At 44.5% G+C, this 21,341-nt stretch overlaps 1 protein-coding gene across 1 annotated transcript in view; it reads left to right on the top strand.

Moving 5' to 3' along the window:
• The first annotated feature begins 336 nt into the window (after positions 1 to 336).
• Positions 337 to 21,341, top strand: part of LOC142563274 (Y+L amino acid transporter 2-like) — a 30,242-nt gene continuing 9,237 nt past the window's right edge. The window contains exons 1-3 of the mRNA XM_075673828.1: positions 337 to 382; positions 5,884 to 5,985; positions 8,497 to 8,754. Coding sequence (XP_075529943.1) covers positions 337 to 382; positions 5,884 to 5,985; positions 8,497 to 8,754 — 406 coding nt within the window. The remainder of the gene's footprint in view (positions 383 to 5,883; positions 5,986 to 8,496; positions 8,755 to 21,341) is intronic.

A 21,341-nucleotide genomic window follows, 5' to 3' on the forward strand; every position in this document is an offset into this window, starting at 1 on the left:
AATTTTACTACGCACTCCTCAGGGCTTTAACCAGTACCTGCACGATGCCGCCACACCTACTATTATTTTGGTCATCGGTGCGTCTTCTCTTCAGTAAGGCTTTGATACGTCTTTCGGTGAAGATCGTTTAAAATTACTCATCTGCTTTCCTCTAGCGCATGAGCGTCAAACAGATCTTCCCAAGCGTTTATGTGCACATAGGGCAGGTGGCACGAAAGTGATGAAGCTAGACAGGCGAAGGTGTTAAAGATTTTTCTCTGAAGACCGTAACTCGTGGATCGCGAAATAAATACTAAAACTTGCGCAGGCTCCGCACCCACTCGTCTCAGGAGGGACATGGGTCTCTTCAGTGCAGTGGCAGTGATCGTGGGCAACAGCATAGGTAAGTGTTCTAAAAAATATAATTATTCTACTACGCTACATATGAGCTCTGAGGCAAAACTGTGCCCATTGTAGCGACGTAATGAACCTGCTGTAGTGTCAATCACTGGACCGGAAGTGCGGCTATTCAGTTCATATATATGGGTCCGTACAATGTCTGGGCCCGTATTTTATAAGGATTTATTCCATATTCCATTCCTCTTTGGGCGCTGCTGAGTGGCAGATCCCATAGATAACCACTGTTGGGTGACACTCCAAACCAAAGACAAAGGGTAAAAAGAAGGGAAAGAAATGAAGTGTATTTTTAGTCTTAACATCGGTTAATAACATTCCTTTTTTTTTTCACCCGCTATTCAAGGTCGACTGGTTTCATTGATAATGCATGGAGAGTCCCGATTGAATTACTCATAAAGCGCGAAAAGGTATAGATTGGAACTTGAAACCTTACATTATCCGTGTCTGCATTGCGAAGGTTGTGGGATCGTCCCCCACCTGCTGCAAGCTGTCTTTTTTTTTCATCTACTTTCGTTTCCATTAAATTATCGTTTCTTTATTTCATTTTACTAAGCACAAGTAATTTCCCCTATGTTGTCCTTGGCGTCAGCGTTTGTTGGCTTCTTATGATAGGTTCATATCAGGTCATAGCAGTGCCGTGCGTTGTCTCTTCTAGCTTCTAGCACCGGAAATAGCAGACAGCTTGCTGCAACGCGACTGCTATGGCGTCCATTTCCTCTGAGCCCGCCGTGATTCATTTATAGAGCACTTCAGAAACGGGGTCATTGAGTGATAAGAGGCTTGAACTTTGTTAGGAGAGGCAACGTAGCGCACCTGTGGCATAGTGTATTGAACACGGGCATAATTTATGCTCCCATGACGTGGGTCGAAAACCAGAGTAACGGTTGTTTTTCAGGGGCAGGCGTCTTTCCCCCACAATAACAGACAGGCCATTTCCTTTCCAGCGCCTTTCCCTTAACTCCTGTAATTTCATCTCCGAGTCTTTATGATTCCACAACTGATTACCCCTGTGCAACTGCAAAAAATATTACTAGGAGAGGTCTGGTTATAAGGAAGTTGAAGGGGCCGCCGAAGTTACTTCGTCATCTATTACTTAGTTTTGCCCACTATCGCCTAATGGCGGTGCACAACTTTAAGCTTGCAACGAAGACGGCTTTGACGCCAACTGAAGCGATAGATGCCAAGTATGCAGTGACATTTTCACAACAAAGTAAAAGAATATTCAGCGTGCGCAACGTACCACTTTTTTTACCTGACTCGACTGCGTTGGCGATAGGTGCCTTCTGTTCCAATGTGACGGTCTTTAGTTTTCGCTTCGCGCTTGTCTCGCCGACAGCGTCGTGGAACGAGAGAGGCGGCGAGGCGGTTCAAAAATAAACAGCTTCCACGCTGTGACGCCAAAAAAGAGCGTCGGGTTCGAGCAGCACGTGGCATAGAACACAGCGCGCCAACTGTGAGAAATCCGATGGCGATAATGAGGCACATCTTACACGCCGCACGCGCAGTTATGAGAAGGACCCGTGTTGCTCGACAGCGTATTGAACGCGCGGACGCGGGAATTTTGAACTTCCGCACTGAATGTGGGGCAAACCCCGTGAAAAGCGACGTATTCGGCGAGCAAGGGTCCACTGTTTCTTGGTTTCTAAAACAAATCTAGTTCGTTATATCCATTGGCAGGATAATTTTACTTCGTTATAACGAGGTTTTCAATACATGGGTTTTCGTGGGTGTTTCAAGGAGAATTTCGCATACTTCGTTATGTCCCATTTTCTTATAACGGAGTTGGACTATTAAACATGTAAAGTGGCTCTGACTGGACATTCGTGGGTACCACATAACTGAGAGTCCTTAAGGAGTGTGGAAGATAACCAAGTGACTTATTCTTCGAAACCGGTTATATCTGCCGATTTCATATTTAAAGAATTACAGATTAATAACACCTCACTATTTCAATAAGCAGGTTGCGTTGCCAGCAACATGTCTTTCTCTCTGAAGGCTGTGCGTTCCGTTCAATTGGTCCTCCTCTGGCTTCAACCTAGTCAAACAACTGTCCATAAGCAGCTGCGCAATATAACGGTGTGTAGTACTTGGACTCCAGTTCAAAATCACCATTTAAAGAACACGTCACATTCTATTCTAGTCAATGATATGATCAAAACCTGTAGAGAATAGATGAACATTGCCTAAAGGAAACTCCATTTTTGTATTTTGAGAGTATTTTAGGGAGACGGATAGTTATTTTGCAAAGAAAAGCTTTTATTCAGAGTGTTGTATCAAATTTGAATTGTACTGAGCACCAGAGTACTTCTTCGAACAATGATTCTGTCTTGCTGAATCATTTCCTTGCGGAATAAGCTCTCACGTTGAAGAGTCCGTTGTTCTCTCTGCCAATACAAAGAGTATATCTAAGTATGCCCGAAGGACAATTGCACAAAATGCTTTAGCTCAACGTAAGTTGAGCATACACCATTAGATTATTTATGCGTTAATTAAACGCATGAAAATGTGATCCGTTGACGCAGCTAAAGCTTGATTATCCGAAGGAGTGTTTCCTTTTTTGAAGTTGCAATGCACTTACTTTTTTTGGCCAATGTTCTTACTCCACGCGTGTGCTAAGCTGCAACTCTCACCCTTTACACTATGACATGCTGCTAAACATGTTTACAAAATACGACGCACTCCTGAATGACTAAATAACATTAACCGAGGATGTTTAAAGAGGAAAAGGACCGCGACTTCAGACGGGACGTAACACGAAGGAGTGGACTTCGGAACATGTTGGAACAACTGGCTCAAAGTTCCTCCCTCTTGAACCTGATTTCTCCTACACTGGGCTCATTTTTACGTTACTACCCATTACTCCGTGCTACCTATCAAGCAGCAAATGTGGCTTCTGCACTAGCCTAATCGCTTCAATTACGTGCCGAGCAAAAACTTATGCCTATTTTCTACGTGTCCGTCTTTGCCCACCATACATCGCAAAGGCCTTTGGGGCTTTCGCCCTTCAACTGGGCACTGGAAGAAAATTGACAAAATCTTGAAAGCGTAATGCTGGCACCAGGTATGACTTCTGTACGAGTGGCTGAAAATCTTTCCTTCTTTAAACATGTCCGACCCAACTGGCTCAAAGTTCCCCCTTCATTAACCGAAGACTGCGTAGTGTAACGTTGTTTCTAATATCATCATCATTTTCATTTATGCTACTACTACTACTACTACTACTAGTAGTAGTAGTAGTAGTAGTAGTAGTAGTAGTAGTAGTAGTAGTAGTAGTAGTAGTAGTAGTAGAAGCCAAACGAATTCTTCACCTCAAATTCGATCTATCAGAAGGCTAGGAAAACGGACGAAGGTAATGGGACATAAGAATGTAGAAGTCGCACAGTCTAACATATGCATTATTAGTGCGACAGACAAACGTTAATACGCTTAAACGCATCGTCAGAGGTGAAAAAAAGAAGCTATAAACGAACATGAGAAATGACACAATGAAGGAGCCACCTGTAAAACATGAAGGGCACGAACAGTAACCTTGCCCGGTAATGAGTTTTCAGACGAATAAGTAATTTCCTATTCGTATAGCGAAATATATGTTGCACTGGAACATTTCTCCTTCAGTGGTGATCTTTTGTGGGCTTCCATTATTTCCCATGTAATCTTGCTGCTCTTTGTTGCTAATAATTCATACTTATCAAACTCAGGCCCGCAATCCCGCTGCTTAAAATCGACACCCAGATGGGCTCTCATTTTGACACGCAGTAGAGGTGTTCGCGAAGCCTCTCGTTTAATTATCAGCGTGTTTGGTCGACATAAGCTTTTCCATCTGTCGAAGGGATACCATAAACAAAGTCTGCGACACAAGGAACAAACTCGGACAGCTGTCCTTTCGCACATGCTAACTTCATAGCACAAGGTACACACTTCACCTCAAAAATCTTGGATGTCGGGAACAGCGGCATGACGAAGCAAAATGCAGCACTGATTGTCAGCACAAACCCTCGTGTATAGTTCATCATTCTCGCTGACTTTTCTCAAGAAAAGGAATTTGCCAAAGAAACTTAGTCGGCAGACGTTTTCTCGAGGGTGGTTGCTTGGAGACTGGAGGACTTCCCTTCTCTCTACTTTTGTTTTCGATTTCGACCGTATGTGGACCGATTTCGACCGCTCTTATCGGCACCATGCGAGTTTATGTGCTGCACAGTCACGGGTTCGTTTTCATAAAGCTCCCGACAGTACGTAAACGTTAACAGAGCAATCATTACTGTTCTCTTAGTTTTAATGATGATGTTGAAATTGAGCCTGCTCTTGTTGGTGTTAATATTTATTTTATTCTCACCTTTCAGAAAAACACAAAGCGCAATGTTTGTTCACCCGCACGAGGCTGAGATCGAACGTTCTTTACCCCCGCTGACAAATAGGCTGTTTATGGTCAAAGGGTCAACATTCGCGCCGTCACAAGCGCTGGTTTAGGCTGCGGGTGGTAGCAATCTGCATTTTGTATGAAGCTGGTATTCATGTTTCAAGTTTCAGCTCCATATACTTATACATTATGTCATACAAGTATGCATGGAAGGATGGAAGAACATTCTGTGGCGAAGATATCTATTAAAACTGTTTGGGGGCGCTGTAAAAGCTGGGGCCATAGAACGTAAGACTATACCATTCTGAGGCACTATAAGTTATAGCTACTCGAAACATTTCTATTCAGTTCCGGCAATCAGCCCTCCAAGATCACTCAAACAATTTTGAGGCCGCACTCACTTTGCCTGTCTGTCACGCGACATGACGAAAACCTCGGAGATCTGACATGACGTGTACATTCTGATTGTGCGTGAGTAGACCGAAAAGAAGAAAAATAATCCTTTCCGATTATACGCTCTATTCGCCCTTAGCCCACCGCTATTGGTAAAACTTTTTACGTGCTGCGCCTACTTCGCCTGTCTGTCACGTGACGTCATAAAACCTCGAAAACTTACTACGCAAACGTGACGTGTGTGTATTAAAGATTCTTTAATATGCCGAACAAAACTGTATTTCTTGGAGGGAAAGCCGCAGACTGCTCAATGCCGAAAGGAATAGGAGATGACTTACCGCTGATCGCTCTGACACTGTCTAATCGGGATATCCTGGGCGAATGATTTGTTTACGTAAATGGACGTAAATCGCAAAACTGTTTATGTTGTTTTTTCTGCTTAATTATGCATAATCAGCGTGTACACATCCTACTAGATGTGGAGGTGTGGCGCCTGCCATGGCGTCGCGTAACAGACAGGCAAAGTCGGCATGGCACAAACCATTTTTGGTCATTTGTGAAGGGCTAGTGACAGAAATGTAATAACTTTACCTTGAAATGCAGAAATGCAATAACAGAAATGACAGACGTGCAATAACTACACGAATGTCACTCCCTCGTGGAAAACACTATCCCGGATCCTCTACTAGACAAGCGTTTCATACCTGGCATCTTCGTTATGCTGCGCAATGTTACAGGTTCTATAATTTTCATCGTGCCAAGTATTGTCTACCAGGACGCCGGTTCCGGCGGCGCCGATCTTCTGGTCTGGATGACAGGAGGACTAGCCTCTCTAGCTCGTAAGTATGCGAAAATTTCAGGTATTCCCCCTTCCTCAATTCCAAGCACTTAAACTGGACATCCAACTCAACAGCCGGTAGCATAGCGCAGAGGGCGGAAATTCAATTGAGGTTTCTATCTCTAAAATGAGCAGAAATATTGTTAACGCAGTCATGTCAGCTACAAAGGCTCGGTTGTCAAGCAGTCCCAACAGAGCCGACAGAGAAGAGTTGGCACACTTACACTGCCGGAAAGACATGGGGTTCAGTGAGCGACAACTGGAAAACCAAATGTTCCTTTGCGATTGTTTCTTGCCCACTTGCAGCACAAAATTTTCAACGATCAACTATGAGGTTCAGGGACAAGTGGGAATTTTTTAGGAAGAAAACCGCGAACTTAACGAGCACGAGAGTCAGGCACAGCGCTGACTTTCAACGGGAGGCACATTTTGTGCGTGGCAATATTGTACAATGGAAAACTGGGGTACAAAGGGCCAAGGTGTTGATCTTCCGTTTCAGGGTTACTGCTGTATCGCTCTTCATTGCCTTGTTAATTTGCCCTATCTTCATTCTAAATAGCTAAATAACACGTTGGAAATAATCCCACATCAATCTATCTCCAAAAAGTTTTGCGTGACCTGTGAAAAGAAACCCTTTAAAATAGGCCTTCCTTTACGGTGGTCTTTAGGATTCGGACGAGCAGCCGGACTTGAAGCGCAAGTTAGATCTGCATGGTCGCAAGCCCGCATAGCTCCCAAAAAACGCACTAATGGTATAGCTTTATTGGCAGAACAAAAAAATTGGCTGTAAGAGAGATACCGCCAACAAAAAATGCGATAGGTTTGTTTCCCAGGCGACCCTCAAAGGTAGAGTGCTGTACATAACTCACTTGACACACCCTCATTGTTTATTGTTTGTTTCAGCGCCTGCCAACAGCTGAAGGGGCTTAGCGGCAGGTCATTGGTGCATAGAAGAGCATAAAAATAATACAACAAAGATACACAACATCATTTCTAGCAATAATGCATAATAACGTAAATGTAGAGAGAATTATTTTGTATAAGAAAATTGAGAAATTGGAAGTACCTGCACAGGAACTTGGGCCAAGCATATTGTGCGCGAACTTCAAGTGTTTAAAGTAATGCGCAACTTTAGAGAAAATACCTATACTGAACCTTTAAGGCAATTTAGTGAGCGTGTAGGGAATATTTTTCAACTTACTCCTAATAAGTGTGTGGGTGTCAGGTGTAATAGTTGTTTATTTTGGCAGTGTAGTAGACTCAATAGAGCCAATTCAAAATTATTTCAGTGAATCTCTGTCTTGAGATACTGTTTAATACACAATCATATATAGCTCACTAACACGGAAAAGTCGGCACAATAGCAGCTTTCGCGAATGCCCGCAGACTGCTGCGTACTCAATAAAACCACACGGGGGTCACTCTTCACATTAATTCTCCCCAAAGTACGGCTATACGGCAATACATACGGATCGGGCAGCTCTTGCTATGACTCGAGAAGCAGTACTTTTGAAAGTATAAGTGGTTTTGTGCAAGCCCAAAGAAAACGCTGAAAGTGTCAAATGCCCGGCAGCCTTATATCAGGTTCAAGAATGGTGACAGCCTAAGCAACGCCAGCGATGTAGCTATATTTTTCAAATCTCCACAGTCCTGTTATTTGGCATGAACGCCATGTATGCATTAATATTGTGCGCTCACATGAAGTGAGTTGTGTAATTTATGTGTCAGGAAATAAATAAACATGGAGAAGTGGGCTGCAATTTGTGCTCCTTATCATCTGCTTGCTGGTCTCGAGAGGAGGAGGAGGAGGCGAAGGACGTTGCCGATTAGTCTCGAGAAGAGGGCTGCTGCTTATCTCTCTTAGATTATGCATGCGCTATTATTTCATGTGCTACTAATGTGGTAATAAAAATGGGCAATTTTTATGGTAAGTTCGCACAAAAATGTACATTAGGTCGTCATAGCATTTCTTATTCAGCAAACATGCTGTCAAAAGGTAATTTTTGTAGACAGGGATAGCTTAAGTGTAGCCTAATTAAATCATATACTTATTGCTGCCTGAAGGAAAAAAATACGTAATTTGACCCTTGAACATCCGCCTTTGCTGAGGGTTCAATATTGTGAATTCCAAACTCCACAAAAGCTGCTTGTGAATGCTAAAGGCACATATTGAGGGATATGAGGGTACCATTCATAGGCACACAAAAACCTGTATAGGTGTAAATTTCTTCACAGTCTACTACTGCAAGTGCACCAACCATGAACTTAGCCTGATACATTTATGGGGAATCCACAGCTATGTACAAAATCACAATTAAGAAACTCCACGAGCGCCATTTTTTCCATCCAGAGCTCGTAAGAGAGACAGTTCTGCGCGTTCAACACAGGCTTCACTGGTAGAGCACAACTTGCACAGGTGAATTCCTGCTTGAGCCCTCCTTCGACATGCAGTCCCAAACAAGTCGGCACTCGGCATCCCATAGTAACATGACATCTATTGCCGAATTTACAGATGCACTCTGCATCGCCGAACTCGGGACGCTACTGCCATCCGCTGGCGGGCCCTACGAGTACGTTAACGCGGCCGCTAAATCCATGGGAAGAGCAGGCGAGCTGCTGGTCTTCTTCTATCTGTGGTCCTTCTTGCTGATGGACCCAGTCGCCGTCACCCTGAACGGGCTTACGTTCACGAGATACGCCTTCAGCTTGGTCTACGGTACTTGCCCGCCACCGCATGCAGCAACAGCATTGGTGACAGTCTGCGTGATCGGTGAGCCGTGAGGTTGCGCGTGAACGTTCGATTGTTCTGCGCGCTTGATTTATTTAAGGAGCAGTGCCTGTGCATTTGTCGGCGAAGTCTCCCGATTTCATTTCCTAAACCTCTGCAGCTTTTACAGCTTGGACTTTCTAGATAATGAAGAAAAAGAAATGAAAAAACTTTATATCGATTCTTCAACAATGCTGCGTCCGGTGATTAATACGCACCGTATCATAAACGGCGCGCCCTCTATTGCACAAATTCTCCATCAGAAAAAAATAGTTTTTTTTATTTCGAGTGCGCTTTCTCCACTACAGTCTTCGACCACATGTAATGCGGCTCACAATTAGCGTATCTTTTCTTATTAAGCACGTGACGTTGCTCGTTTAAGGTTAAACTAAATTGTTACCATAGCACTGGTGAAAAGTCGAAATATTGGCAGTGAATCTGGCAGTACACTTAGGGACATTATCGTGCAACGCAAACCATTATCAACAAGCAAACCAGCACAACGTGTGAGGGGGCGTATTTTAACAGGTGAGGTTTACGAGCACGCCTTTCTGCACGCAACAGCTGAATTGCATTGAAAGTGATAGCGGCGTCAACGCGCCGCCCCCTCTTACGTTGGCTGCTGAGAAAAATGTATTTATCGACAAAAATGAAATAAAATAGAGTTGTCTTTTGTGTCACGCACATAAAAAAATTTAATAGGAATTTTCCTTTCCCTGAATGAATCAGTGTTTCGCTTCATTTAAAAAGAAAAGGTGTTCTTTCCCAATCTCTCTTGCCTGCAAACATTGTAACCTTCAATCACTGCTCCCGTAACCACCCTTGGTGATCTCGGGGACAGTTCGTTCTGAATCGCTTTTCACCCGAAGCTTCGCGATCTGTTTGCATTGACCTTGATGTCTATCCCTTCAACGTAAGAGCGGCAAGAATACAGCGCGCACAAACGTATGAGCCCTTTGCAGATTCTTTTCAAGATGCGGCGCACACAACCGCGCCTGCCGTGCAACGTATGCACTTGTTGGCGGGGCATCAGGGCCAGCCAGACCTGAGGCTCGGAGCGGCGGAGTCCCACTGCGCATATGTTTGCTGGAGGAATTTTAGAACACAGATATGCATCGTTGGTAGCAGTGTCGCGTTGTGGGCACCCGCATTCCATTCCAGTTCCAGTACGAGGAATAAGAACTTACCACAATTCCATTCCTTTCAATTCTTCGGAATGAAAAAGACTGTCCGGCCATTCCTCACTCCAGAAAATGGCCGCGCAGCTCAATTCCATTCCTTAAATTCCTCGACGTAGGAAAGGCGCCTTGGTAGTTGTATCGAGTTACCGATGAACGTACCATCAACCTGATGTCATCAGACGCGTTGAGAACTGAAAGAATACGCAAAACATGTTACCATGGCCAAGAGAATGGAGCTTGGTGACATATGTCTTGCAGTACAACCACACAACAAATTCCCGTAGGAGCAGTTCTCCCGCTACCTATAATATTTGCATAGTCTGCATGTTTTAACGGTTGTGATGGTTTAATATTGTTTAAGCCTAAATGTGGTAATGCTAGAACGATGACATAGCGTATTTTCGCTTAGGTGTCGTCGTTATTTTTAAATACTGCAATAAAGGTGGCAAGCAGTGCAAGGCGCAAAAAGAAGCTCCATTTTGTTTTTATTCCTTGAAATATTGAAACAAAATGTCATGAGCTGAATGGGCGCTTCGCCGTTTACTCTTGAAAGCCCGAAGTGTAAATGTTTCCTTCAGCGGTTAGTTCTAAAAGAAAAATGTGAGATAAACCAACCCGTACAAAAAAAATTATTGAGAAGGCATTGAAGTATCGTTGGTCAACGTTGAGTTTTTAATTGAGCAATTATTGAGAGTTTGTTGGAGAATTGTTGGGTGGAGTATTGAGGAATCTTGAATATTGGCCACTGAAATTTAATTGAAACACCATTAGGTACCTCAATTTTGAATAATTGTTAAGTTACCATTGAAAGTCCATTGTGCTTAGACTGCCCGTTGTGTTCGTTTTGTTGAATGGTTGTTGAGTTACCACTGATTCTGCGTTGAACTGACATTGTGGTAGTGCTGTTGACCTGTTGTTGACTTATTGCCACAGTAATGAAAAGCACATTGTGGCACAGTTGAGATGGCATTGAGATTTCAGAACTCGCCATTGAAATATGATTGACGTTTTGTTGGCCTAGTGGATTTTTATTCATATATTAAAATTTCTTTGCTGTTCACACTTCATGCCCCGGTGCCTGCTCATAACTTTCCCGAACACAAACAAAATCAAAGGAGAGACTGGTCAACTTGAAGTACCTTTATTTCCACTAAAGATGCGTGCACATGAAACATTCTTACAGTACATAAGGCACCACTACATCGAACCTGGAAACATAGGCTCGCACCTACAGCACTCTAGCATTGCAAATACATCTAAAAAATCCTATACATATGAATTCAATCAAAACGATCATTGTGGTCTTCACTCTCGACTTAAGTTTATGATAAAAGGCAAAGCTACTAAAAAGGCAGGGCTTAAGCATACCCTTGTAACAACCAACTTTGAACACATGAACACTTGAAGCTGCTTGCGTGTGAATACACAAAAGACATCTGAATATGTTACATTAAAATGTTTCGCACACTAACACATCACAGGAAGAGCTACGGCTGACAGTGAGAAAGCAAAATAAGATTCCAAACAAATGACTTCACGTAAATATATACAAGCTTTAGCACACGTCTTTCACTGCGATTAAAATTTAATGAGGTACCAAAGTAGACTTGCCTGAGCTTTGTCTTCGAGATGTATATATTTTCATGTTCCCAATTATTTTATAAAATAACATCACTCTACATCTAACAATTGAAGAGACATCATTTCGAAAGTTGTCGGGCATGGTCAACACCTGAGTCATGTTTCTCACGAGCCAGGTTTGCGTTATTGAGAAATAAACTTGTAAAACTTGTGTAATGAATGCAGCTTATCTCCCTGGCACAAGTGAAGAACAAACAGTACACCATTTGATTATGTTAATTTGGGGTACAGAAGAGTTTGTTGGTGGCATTTCCTCAATTTAGTGAGCTCATTCACAGGTAATATTTCTGGATTTGCACAAAGCTAATTAGAGCACTTTTTGGCGCATTTTTCCCTATACCCAGCAACTAAGTGATACCTCAGTCAATAAAGAGATAAGGCAAGGCTAATACCTCGAACGATAAGAGAAAAAATAAGTTAGCACAGAAAATTGGTAGTAACACACGGCTAACATAATTCCAAACAGCCAAATAAATGGTCACCTGCACTTTCGGTATCAAGTACCCCTGAAATAGTCATAAAGGATGAGAAAAGGTTCCAATGAATCGACAGCCAGATTGGTGAGACAGTGAAAAACGCAAATAAATGAATATACAAAACACCAATTACCTCAATTTCGCAGGTAAAATGTTATTAAAATAGCACCAGAATTTTGCTGCATAAAATACATAAAGGTGGCATAAAAATTGGGACAGAGCAGTAACTGAAAGATGGAGGGAGCTACAGCACCCGTGTTGAAAAAAATTACAAGGAAAGTGATATATATGCATATCTAGGCTCACAATTTTCGCTCCAACATATAGAAAAAGAACGCATGCACTTAGAGCATAAAAAGGTTCATGTGCCTGGAGAATGCAGCACAGTACAAAGAAGCGTCATGAGAACCGAAAAGTAGATCTTACTACGAATGATTGCAACCTACAATCAGGCATGTGCCATGTCATGCCTTGAATGGATGAAATTTATAAATCTGACACACAAAGGAAGTTACCATCACTCTTATTGGCTTCCTCAAGGGACTCCTTGAATTAGAAAAATGTACTCAGTGTTAAAAACAAAGAGAAGATAAGACCCTATAGCGTTCTTCCTGAAATAAACAGCGCAAATAACTTCATGTATCAATTTTATGGACACTTCGCCAATTCGGTGTACATATATATTTGATAGCCACCCAACAGACACGAGAAGGATGAATTAAGATAGGAATACACATGAACGCTGACTCAACTAGAAGTTTATTCATGAAGACAAAGATTTTAAACACACTGGCCAGCTTCACAAAGAAAAATCCAGGGATGCGCAGCTGAAACGGCCCGGCACAACAAAAAAGGACCGAAATACGTCCTGTAGAATAAACATGTGCGTCAAAAACTAACAAAAACATGAAAACTGAAAGGTTTGTCCCCTAAGTGATATTGAGAAGTACTGCAGCAACTCTTTCCCACTAAGGGTCACAGAAATCTTCCTTATGAACATTTCTATGGAAGCAATAAATAATGCTTCCATAAGTCCTCTTGTGTTCTGGACTTTGTGATGAAACAATCGTTCTTTCTGCTCTATACCGCAACACCAGAGGAGTTCCAGAAGCAATAATTATTGATCACAAACGAAACAAAATGCATAGCCAAGTTATCTGTTGCCCTAAGTAGGAAAAACTTGCAGTTCTCAAAAGAGTCTTTCTCGTTGGGTAGTATCACTTATCCGACAAATCTTTCGCTTTTTCGAAAGATTTGTCCGATAGTTCTCGTTTTTCACGCAGGTTTATTCTACATGACATGGCTTTTTCATATTTTTGCTTGTCGCACGTGGCTGTTTCTGCGATGCATGGGGGTATTTTTCCCTTTGTCAAGTTGACCAGTGTGTTTAATACCTCTGTAATCAAAAGTAAACATTTAGTAGAGCTTGCGCTCGTGTGTGCTCCCACCTATTTCGTCGTCCATCGCCCGCCTCTGTTCGCGCTGCTGTTTCCAGTACGCACATATCACTTGGTTAGGCTGGTAAACATTTTCGCAAGCAAAAGAAAATACCTCCCCTCAAAAGGTAGCTGATCCTTCACTACTAAAATCCAGAACAAATCGAACGTGAGCTTTCACAACGTCCATGCCGCAGCTAGTACACCACCGAGCAGCACAAAAACTAGTTGAAAATCCCACTTGATAGAGAGTGGCAACAGAGATGCGAGCTTGCTAGTGAATCAGCCACAAATCAACAGGTGTCTCTTGCACGACGCCAAGGTGCTCTAGACGTAGAACACTTTAGCATCTGGGCATTTGCTGCATGCGTAACCTGCGAGAAGGGAATGCGGACAGAAAATGAGATTGCGCGGATTAAGAATCAGCCACACACTGCACATAACTACGCACAAAATAGAAGTACACACTATACTGGCAAGTAAAACTTTGCGACTCTTTACGAGTACTCTCTAGAAAAGGAAGAAATGGGTTGCTACGGTAAATGATAGCTAAGACACGCACAGTGATGTTTCACAGCGGGGAGAAATATTCCCGGCTCTCTCGCAGAACAAAAGACCATGCGACAGTGCATAGCCGATACCAAGCAGATATACAATCTTTGGGTAAAGTCCAGCAGCAGCTATGGTGTTGGGCTGCTGAGCACGACGTCGCGGGATCGAATCCCGGCCACGGCGGCCGCATTTCGATAGGGGCGAAATGCCAAAACACCCGTGTGCTTAGATTTAGGCGCACGTTAAAGAACCGCAGGTGGTCGAAATTTCCGGAGTCCTGCACTACGGCGTGCCTCATAATCAGAAAGTGGTTTTGGCATGTAAAACCCCACAATTATGTCCAGCAGCAGGAATGACCTAAAGATGCGCCGACAGCGATGCGAGCGTGAGCGTGCCTGTACGAGTGAGAACATGCACCGCTTCTTTGAAGCTAGCCGCTCCGGTGTGTCTCCGATCATCCCACGCGATTTGTGTGCAGAACGTCGCGTACACGCCCTTGCGCGTTGTGCGCGGTAGCCTCTGCGCAGTGAGCTAGCTTCATGCAAGCGTCATTCTTCACCGCGCAAATGGTGCTCAAGAGAACGCGCCGAGTGGCACTCCTTTCGCGTCTGCAAGCAACGCACGTTCGGATCGGTCCAACTCAAAGAGGCAGCAGAGAACGATGGCATGTTTCGGTTATCGCCAATTGAAATTGTACAGTACGCCTTCAACGGAAACGCGCCACGCTAGATAAAGATGCTTACTGCGGTAGTTTTGTCGGTGATGGGCGATAAGGCAAGCCCGTCTGCGGCTGTGTTCCTTGCCGACGTCGTCACCACACCTCTGTTCATTTGCGCTGTGTATCTGTACAGCCACGGCGCGGAAGCTGTGACTAATCGGTTGGCTGTTCTCCGCAAATTCCAAAGAGGCGAAATATATTTCGCGGTGCGCCGCATCATTAGCCACAACCTAAATCGAGGCGCGCTTAACCGCTACGGCGCAAATGCTGATCACACTAACCGTATGGTATACGATGAGCCACTACGGAAAAAAAATTCTGATGTTCCACGTGCCAAACCACCGATCTGATTATGAGGCACGTCGTAGTTGGGTACTCCGTATTAATTTTGACTTCCTGGTAATTTTTACGTGCATACAATGCACAATGCACGAGCGTTTTTACATTCCGCTCCTTTGGAATGCGGCCGCTGCAGGGATCGTATTCACGACCGCGAGCCCCAAATTGCCACGGCGGCCGCCATAGTTACGAAATGCGTAAGCGTGAAGTGCAACACTGCCTTCCGGTACGAGTGTGGTACAAGCGTAGCACAGCTGCACACCTGCTGCACGATTACTTGTCGCGGTTCTCCTAAGCTCGTAGTGCCAGCCTAAATACCTTGAAAGGCAGCGCGCCTCTAACGTATCGGAATGCGATAACAAGCGCTTAGACGGCCCACGTGAGCCCCCATGAAAGGTGACGGGGCCACAGTACAATATTAATGCGCAGAGAAGCCGATTATTAGGTGCCAATTGTGTTCTCTCATACAAATGAAGTAAACGTTATTAGACAGGAACACATGAAGCAATGAAATTTTACGCACATGGGGCGCCGCTGCATCTTCGCCTACCATTGTTTCAAACGAAGTGACGGCGGCAGCTAGAGTTAGTATCGCACGAATTTGCTCCGGGGCATGCGGTTTGCTTGAAGAAAGTGAACGGTGTGCTTTACATCTAACGCTCGTCAATGTCAAAATAGAAAAAAAGGCTACGTGCCCAAGAAAATGAGATTACTTACCTATCTGCAGAAGTTCGGCTGCGACTGTTTTGGGGTGCCTTCTCTCCAACAGGCATCATGACCTCTGCCGCGCAACTCATCAGAACAACCAGGCTCGCACATCAGTCGAAGACTAGTAGCTGGGTGAGCGAATCACTTCAACGGATAAGCGTCCCACTTATCATCGTTAAAGCATTTCACTGAAATGTGCGTGATGATGTCCGAAAAGAAAAAAATACTTTCATCAAAAGCACGAGGCGTGGACCACCGCGCAACTGCAACCGAATAACTGAGGCCGAAAGCCGTTCACAGCTTCACTATCGTTTTCAGTTATAAAAACCTTTCAAACACAATATAATGGCACTGAAAAACCGCTAATTAATTAGCAATAATTTTTCAGCGACTAACCTTCATACATTTTTAAGAACAACCTAATTTGTAACGTAAACAATAAATACTACGAGCAAAAAATGCGACTACGAAACTAGCGGTAACCGTGTGTACTGTTGCAAAAGTGTGCGCAAAACGAAGCTTGGTTGCACCCGCTTGCGCGCACACCTACACACCCAAACGCTGCCTTGACGTTTGTAGCGCCATCTAGAAATAAAGACTACTACTAGTTTTGCTATGTTTACAAAAGTAAAGCTTCTAAAATAGTGTGTAGCGCCTTTGCAAATGACGAGGTGACAAGGAAGGTATGATAAGAGTCCGTTACCTGTATTTTTTTCATTTCCCTTTGGTGTTCTTAACAACATACGAGATCTGCATGCTTGGGAGATGAGAAGACGACAGTTAGGCGAGGCTCAAATAAATCGCGTGCTTCTTGCAAGGCGAGAGATGGGAGCAGCCGCAGATACAGCGATCAGCTGTGATACTGTTGCGGCCGTTGCTGAATCCGAAGCTCTTTGAAGTCAATGGTTACAGCGGCTGCGCGCTGCAATCTCAAAGCGCGTTCGTTCTTTGATCTCTAGTACCACGGACATTGGATAAAAAAAAACTATATTTGCTTTACGGACAGTGGGTACGTCGCAGGAAATTCGAAGACCTCACCCGTGTATGTTTGTAGCGTGTGCGCGCTTGCATCCTACGGTTCCCACAGCGCGTCCGATGCTCGAAGGTAGCGTCGTCGCCTGTCTTATCGCCGGCCGCGCTGCCGCCGTGTCTACTTTTGAGGAGCTCCACATGCGTAGTCACCGTGTGTGCAAGTGAATTTCGCATTCTTCTGCTCCGCGAAACGTGCTCATTTCAGATCGTACCCATGGTTATGTCATCTAGCGTATGTTGAAACGACGATGACATTTGTACACCGGCGAAGAAATAAAACTTTATGAACTTAGGCGGTCATGAATCTAGTCTAACGTTGCAATTTTTACGTAGCGAAAATGGCTACGAAAGTGGGGCGGCACCGGACATAGGCGTTTCAAAGCGCTAGCTGTAGCGACAGCACCAGGAAGTGGCACGCGGCGCACGCGCCAAGCATTTCAGAGCTTACTGGCTTTCGAATGAGAGGAGTATGCGCGCGCTCGTGGCCTATTGGTTAGAGTACCAGGCTCGACGGCCGACGTTCGATTCCACCCCATCGGTCACACATTATTTTCTTTTAATGAAAGCGAGGTGAAAGAAGAATCTACCTGCCGCAAAGTTACAGGAATGAGGTTGGAACGCATCGCAATAAATGTTTGGAATGTCTTCATATGCGAGTCCTAATTATTGTATACTGGACTCAACTGCTACACAACAAAAAAAAACAACTAGAAAAATCAACATAAATTACCCAATAAATTGTTTATTGAGAACACTCAACGGAAATATTGCTGTGCAAGGGTTGAGTGAACTCAATTGCTCTTGAATATTTGTTGAAGTCCGTTGTTTCAACAATTTCCCAACAATATATCAATGGTTAATCAACAGTCATTTTTGTACGGGAATTGCCTTCTACCTAACTATGTGTTGCCCTTAACAAACATGAGCTGATCGAAAGAGGTGCTTGACAGCCGATTTCGCTTTGCTGTCATTATCAAGGATGCCACAGAAAACACGCGTTCTATGTCAGCTGACGTCGCATCCACAGTGAAAATTGCCCTTGCGAGGCGGGAAAGCAAGGGAAAGCGGCTAGCATTCGCCTTCCAATAAGTCAGGGGCTCAACCGCGTCTGCGCAAATTTCCTATGTAAGGTAAAGAGAAATTTCCCCTGCAGTGAATCCAGGCATATTGAATTGGTGGGCATTTTCATTTTACCAGATGTTTTTCAACATCAGCTCGCTTGGCCCTGCTTCATAGTCTGCATTCGCAACGATGCTCGCACTGTCCTACCCTAACAAAAGAGCTCCCCCCTCCCCCAGCACAGCAGAACGCATCTGCTCGGCTGTTGCAGTTGAACACCAAAAGGCTTAAACGGTGGGCCTAGGAGTGCACCCATAAAAACGCACACACAGCAAGTCCACGTGCTTGCGAACCGCGTCTACAGGCTACGCTGTAGGCCTTTAGGCGCTTCGTTGCAAAGAAGTGCGACTTTGCTTAAGATTTCCACAAGGGAAACTTCGATACCTCGCTACGCGCGAAGCAAAAGCCCAGCTGTCTCGTGCCTTTTCTGCAGCAACTGCGTGGCTTCCTCTACCGGGGGAGAAGCTCAACCAGCCTCAGTTCATATTTAAACAGTTCACCCTTCATGCGTGCGCGCAGAGCTTTTATCAGGCCCGAATGACTCGAAAACGTGGTAATGAGCCTTCTCATCATTCGCAGCTGCGAGTGCCGCCTCGTGGCGTTCTGAGATTCTTGCATATATAGTATAGTGCTCTTGCATATAGTTGCAACGATGGCACCGCAATCTTGTACGACTTCCTGGGCATTTGGGTCCTAAAAGAAATCGAGGACGACAATTAGTGAATATTGCCACTGCAAGTACAGGTAGCGCAAACGGCAAACATGCAATGGGGTTTCAGAAATAGAATGATTACGTTGCACTGGACGACAAACTGACACTCTTCAAGACTGCATTCGACAAAATAAAGTGGTGACAGATACAGCCGTTTTCTCTAGCCCTACGATAAAATGAGTGCACATTAACGCATAGGCTGCATCTTCCTGTTCTTCAGGAATAAATGTCTTGCAAGTAGTACCATGGCACGGCACTACGGCTGGCATTATCTTAATGAAATGGGTTTCGTTATTCAAATAAACATAGTAGCAGCAGACTGCCGTCTCACTGACTGGTCTTATATGCCAGAAATGTGTGGGTGCGTGCAGAGCGATTTGTACTACAAGCAGTCACGTACGCAGGATTTCATTTTCCCAGGCGGGAAGGGAGGAATGTGTAATCAAAAACAGGAGGAGAATTAGAACGACAAAAAGCTGAGCTAGTTGGTAAGGATTCTTTATGCAAAAAAGGTGAGGCGTGCAGACAGGACACAAAAGAAGAGAAGTGGACAAGAAGCATGTTGTCCACGTCTCTTCTCTTGTGTCCTATCTGCATGCCTCAGCTTTTTTGCACAATGAGAAGGAGATCACGAAAGGGAAAAAATAGCAAGGAGCACAAAACACAGTAAGACAAAAAGATAGCTTGCGCAAGGAAGCAAATAAAACCAAATCTTTTAAAATGTTACTTCGGGATACCATGGGCGTACGTTACACGATTGCCCAATATTGTTTTTTATCTTTAGAGGTATTTCAGAACGGCTGATTGTCGCGGTGAAAGCAGACCTCGAAGTCGTGTAAGCTTGATGCCTGGCCTGCAGCAGAAAAATGACCACAGCCACTATTTGATGGGAAGCAGAGTTCGTTACCTCGGCCAAGGCAACAAATGCAGCGCGAATCCCTATTATGAAAAAGCGAAGCATGCTCGCAAATTCGGCTAAACATGAGCTCGGGGTAGTGGCATAAGAAAGCTTTGAAGCACCGGAACTGTATTAAGCACAGCTGACGTCTGCCCTTTCTTTTCAAACTGCAATTATTAAATTCATACGTTCTCTGTCCACGAATTCATGGAAAATTATTTAACAAAGCTTGGCCCAAACAAGTATTCATGAAGATGGTAATAAATGAACGACGTATCAGTATGCACATCAGATGAAACAAATATGTTATTTTTTAGCACATACCTGCCGAATGGCGTCTTTTATGGCAAGCTGCAGGCTGTGGGTGGCGCAGCCAAATAAAAATTGCTCCGACATATGGAACTCGCTTAAAGGCTCCTTGTTTCAACGCCCCGGGTCGTCGTCGAAATTTTCATTATCGTCCTCTTCAGCCACCCACACGGTAAATGCAAATGCCTTTATCACTTACAAAGCGTTATCTGTCACCACGCGAAGGACCTGCTGAAAAATGAAGAAAAAGCAGTTAACGAAGGCGAAATTGTACGAAAATACGTATTTAACCTTGTCAGCGATGTTCTATTGCAGCAACACTGCATCATACTCGGAGGTGATCCGAGCAGCTACGTGACTTCCCGTCATGCGAGTGACATTGAGAAGGTATGTGTGAGCCGTGAAGTCGCTGTCCACGAATGTTGCTTCGACAGCCAGGAAGCCCTCCGTAGACCGCGATGTCCACACGTCTAGTGCGAAACAGACGTACTTCGCTCGCACCACCAAAGACGATGACAGTTTGGTTTGAAGCGCTGATATTTTCCCGGGCAGGTCATCCCGCGATGGATACTTGCAGCCCGGGACGGCGACCTTACTATGAAAGAATACAAAGCAGATCCTTTGATGAAAGGCCGCTTACGATATTGTCAAACTTACCGTTACGAATTGTTTGAGTCCCTCCCTCTCGACAACAGGAAAGGGCGCCACGCCATCGTAAATCATGTTGATTATGGTGTCGTCAAATGCAGCCTTTCGATCAAAAGGGACGGAGCTCAGCGGTGAAAGCCGATTGTATCTTCGACTGGCTTGCCAGTCCTTTCTCTGATTGCGTGTACTCACGTTCGGGCTTTCTTTTCAGGCACCGCATTAAACTAGATGAAACTCCGGCTGCCGCATTTATAGCTTCGAAGTAATGTTTGCAGCGTGCAGCTTGTTTGTTTTCTTCGCGGGCAATCTCAAAACAATTGTTTCCAATGTGCCAAGATGGCGGAATTACTGCGCGCGTGAGCTACTGGGCGCAGGTGCCAGTGTGGTAGTGCGTTATGGAAACGCTTTTTATTTGCAATAGAACAGAGTTCCCTAGAACAGAGCGAAAGTGGGGTTTCTTTGGTTGGAATCTTCGCGTCGGGGCTAGGGGAGGCGCCGCCGTGGCCGCAGTTAGTGGGCTCCCCTGGTTCCGCTGGCTTCCCAAAGCAATGCTTTAAAATGTTTATTATTTCTCTCTCTTTCTCTCTTCTCTCTCTCTCTCTCTCTCTCTCTGTGGAGGGAGAGGGCGCACAGTTCATCGTGTACGACTGTATACTGCGCCGACCTGCAGATCTTCGTCGGCAGAGGAGATTCCCGCAAATGTCTGCGTGCATCTATACGGGTGGGGGGGGGGTGGTTTGAAGCAGTCTCCGGGAGACGGCTTCTTTCCAGGAGAAAGATTTTGGAATTATATCGCAAGTGCCCTAGTCTGCAAAAGTCTA

The sequence above is a fragment of the Dermacentor variabilis genome, chromosome 11, assembly GCF_050947875.1.
Source record: "Dermacentor variabilis isolate Ectoservices chromosome 11, ASM5094787v1, whole genome shotgun sequence".
Lineage (NCBI taxonomy): Eukaryota > Metazoa > Arthropoda > Arachnida > Ixodida > Ixodidae > Dermacentor > Dermacentor variabilis.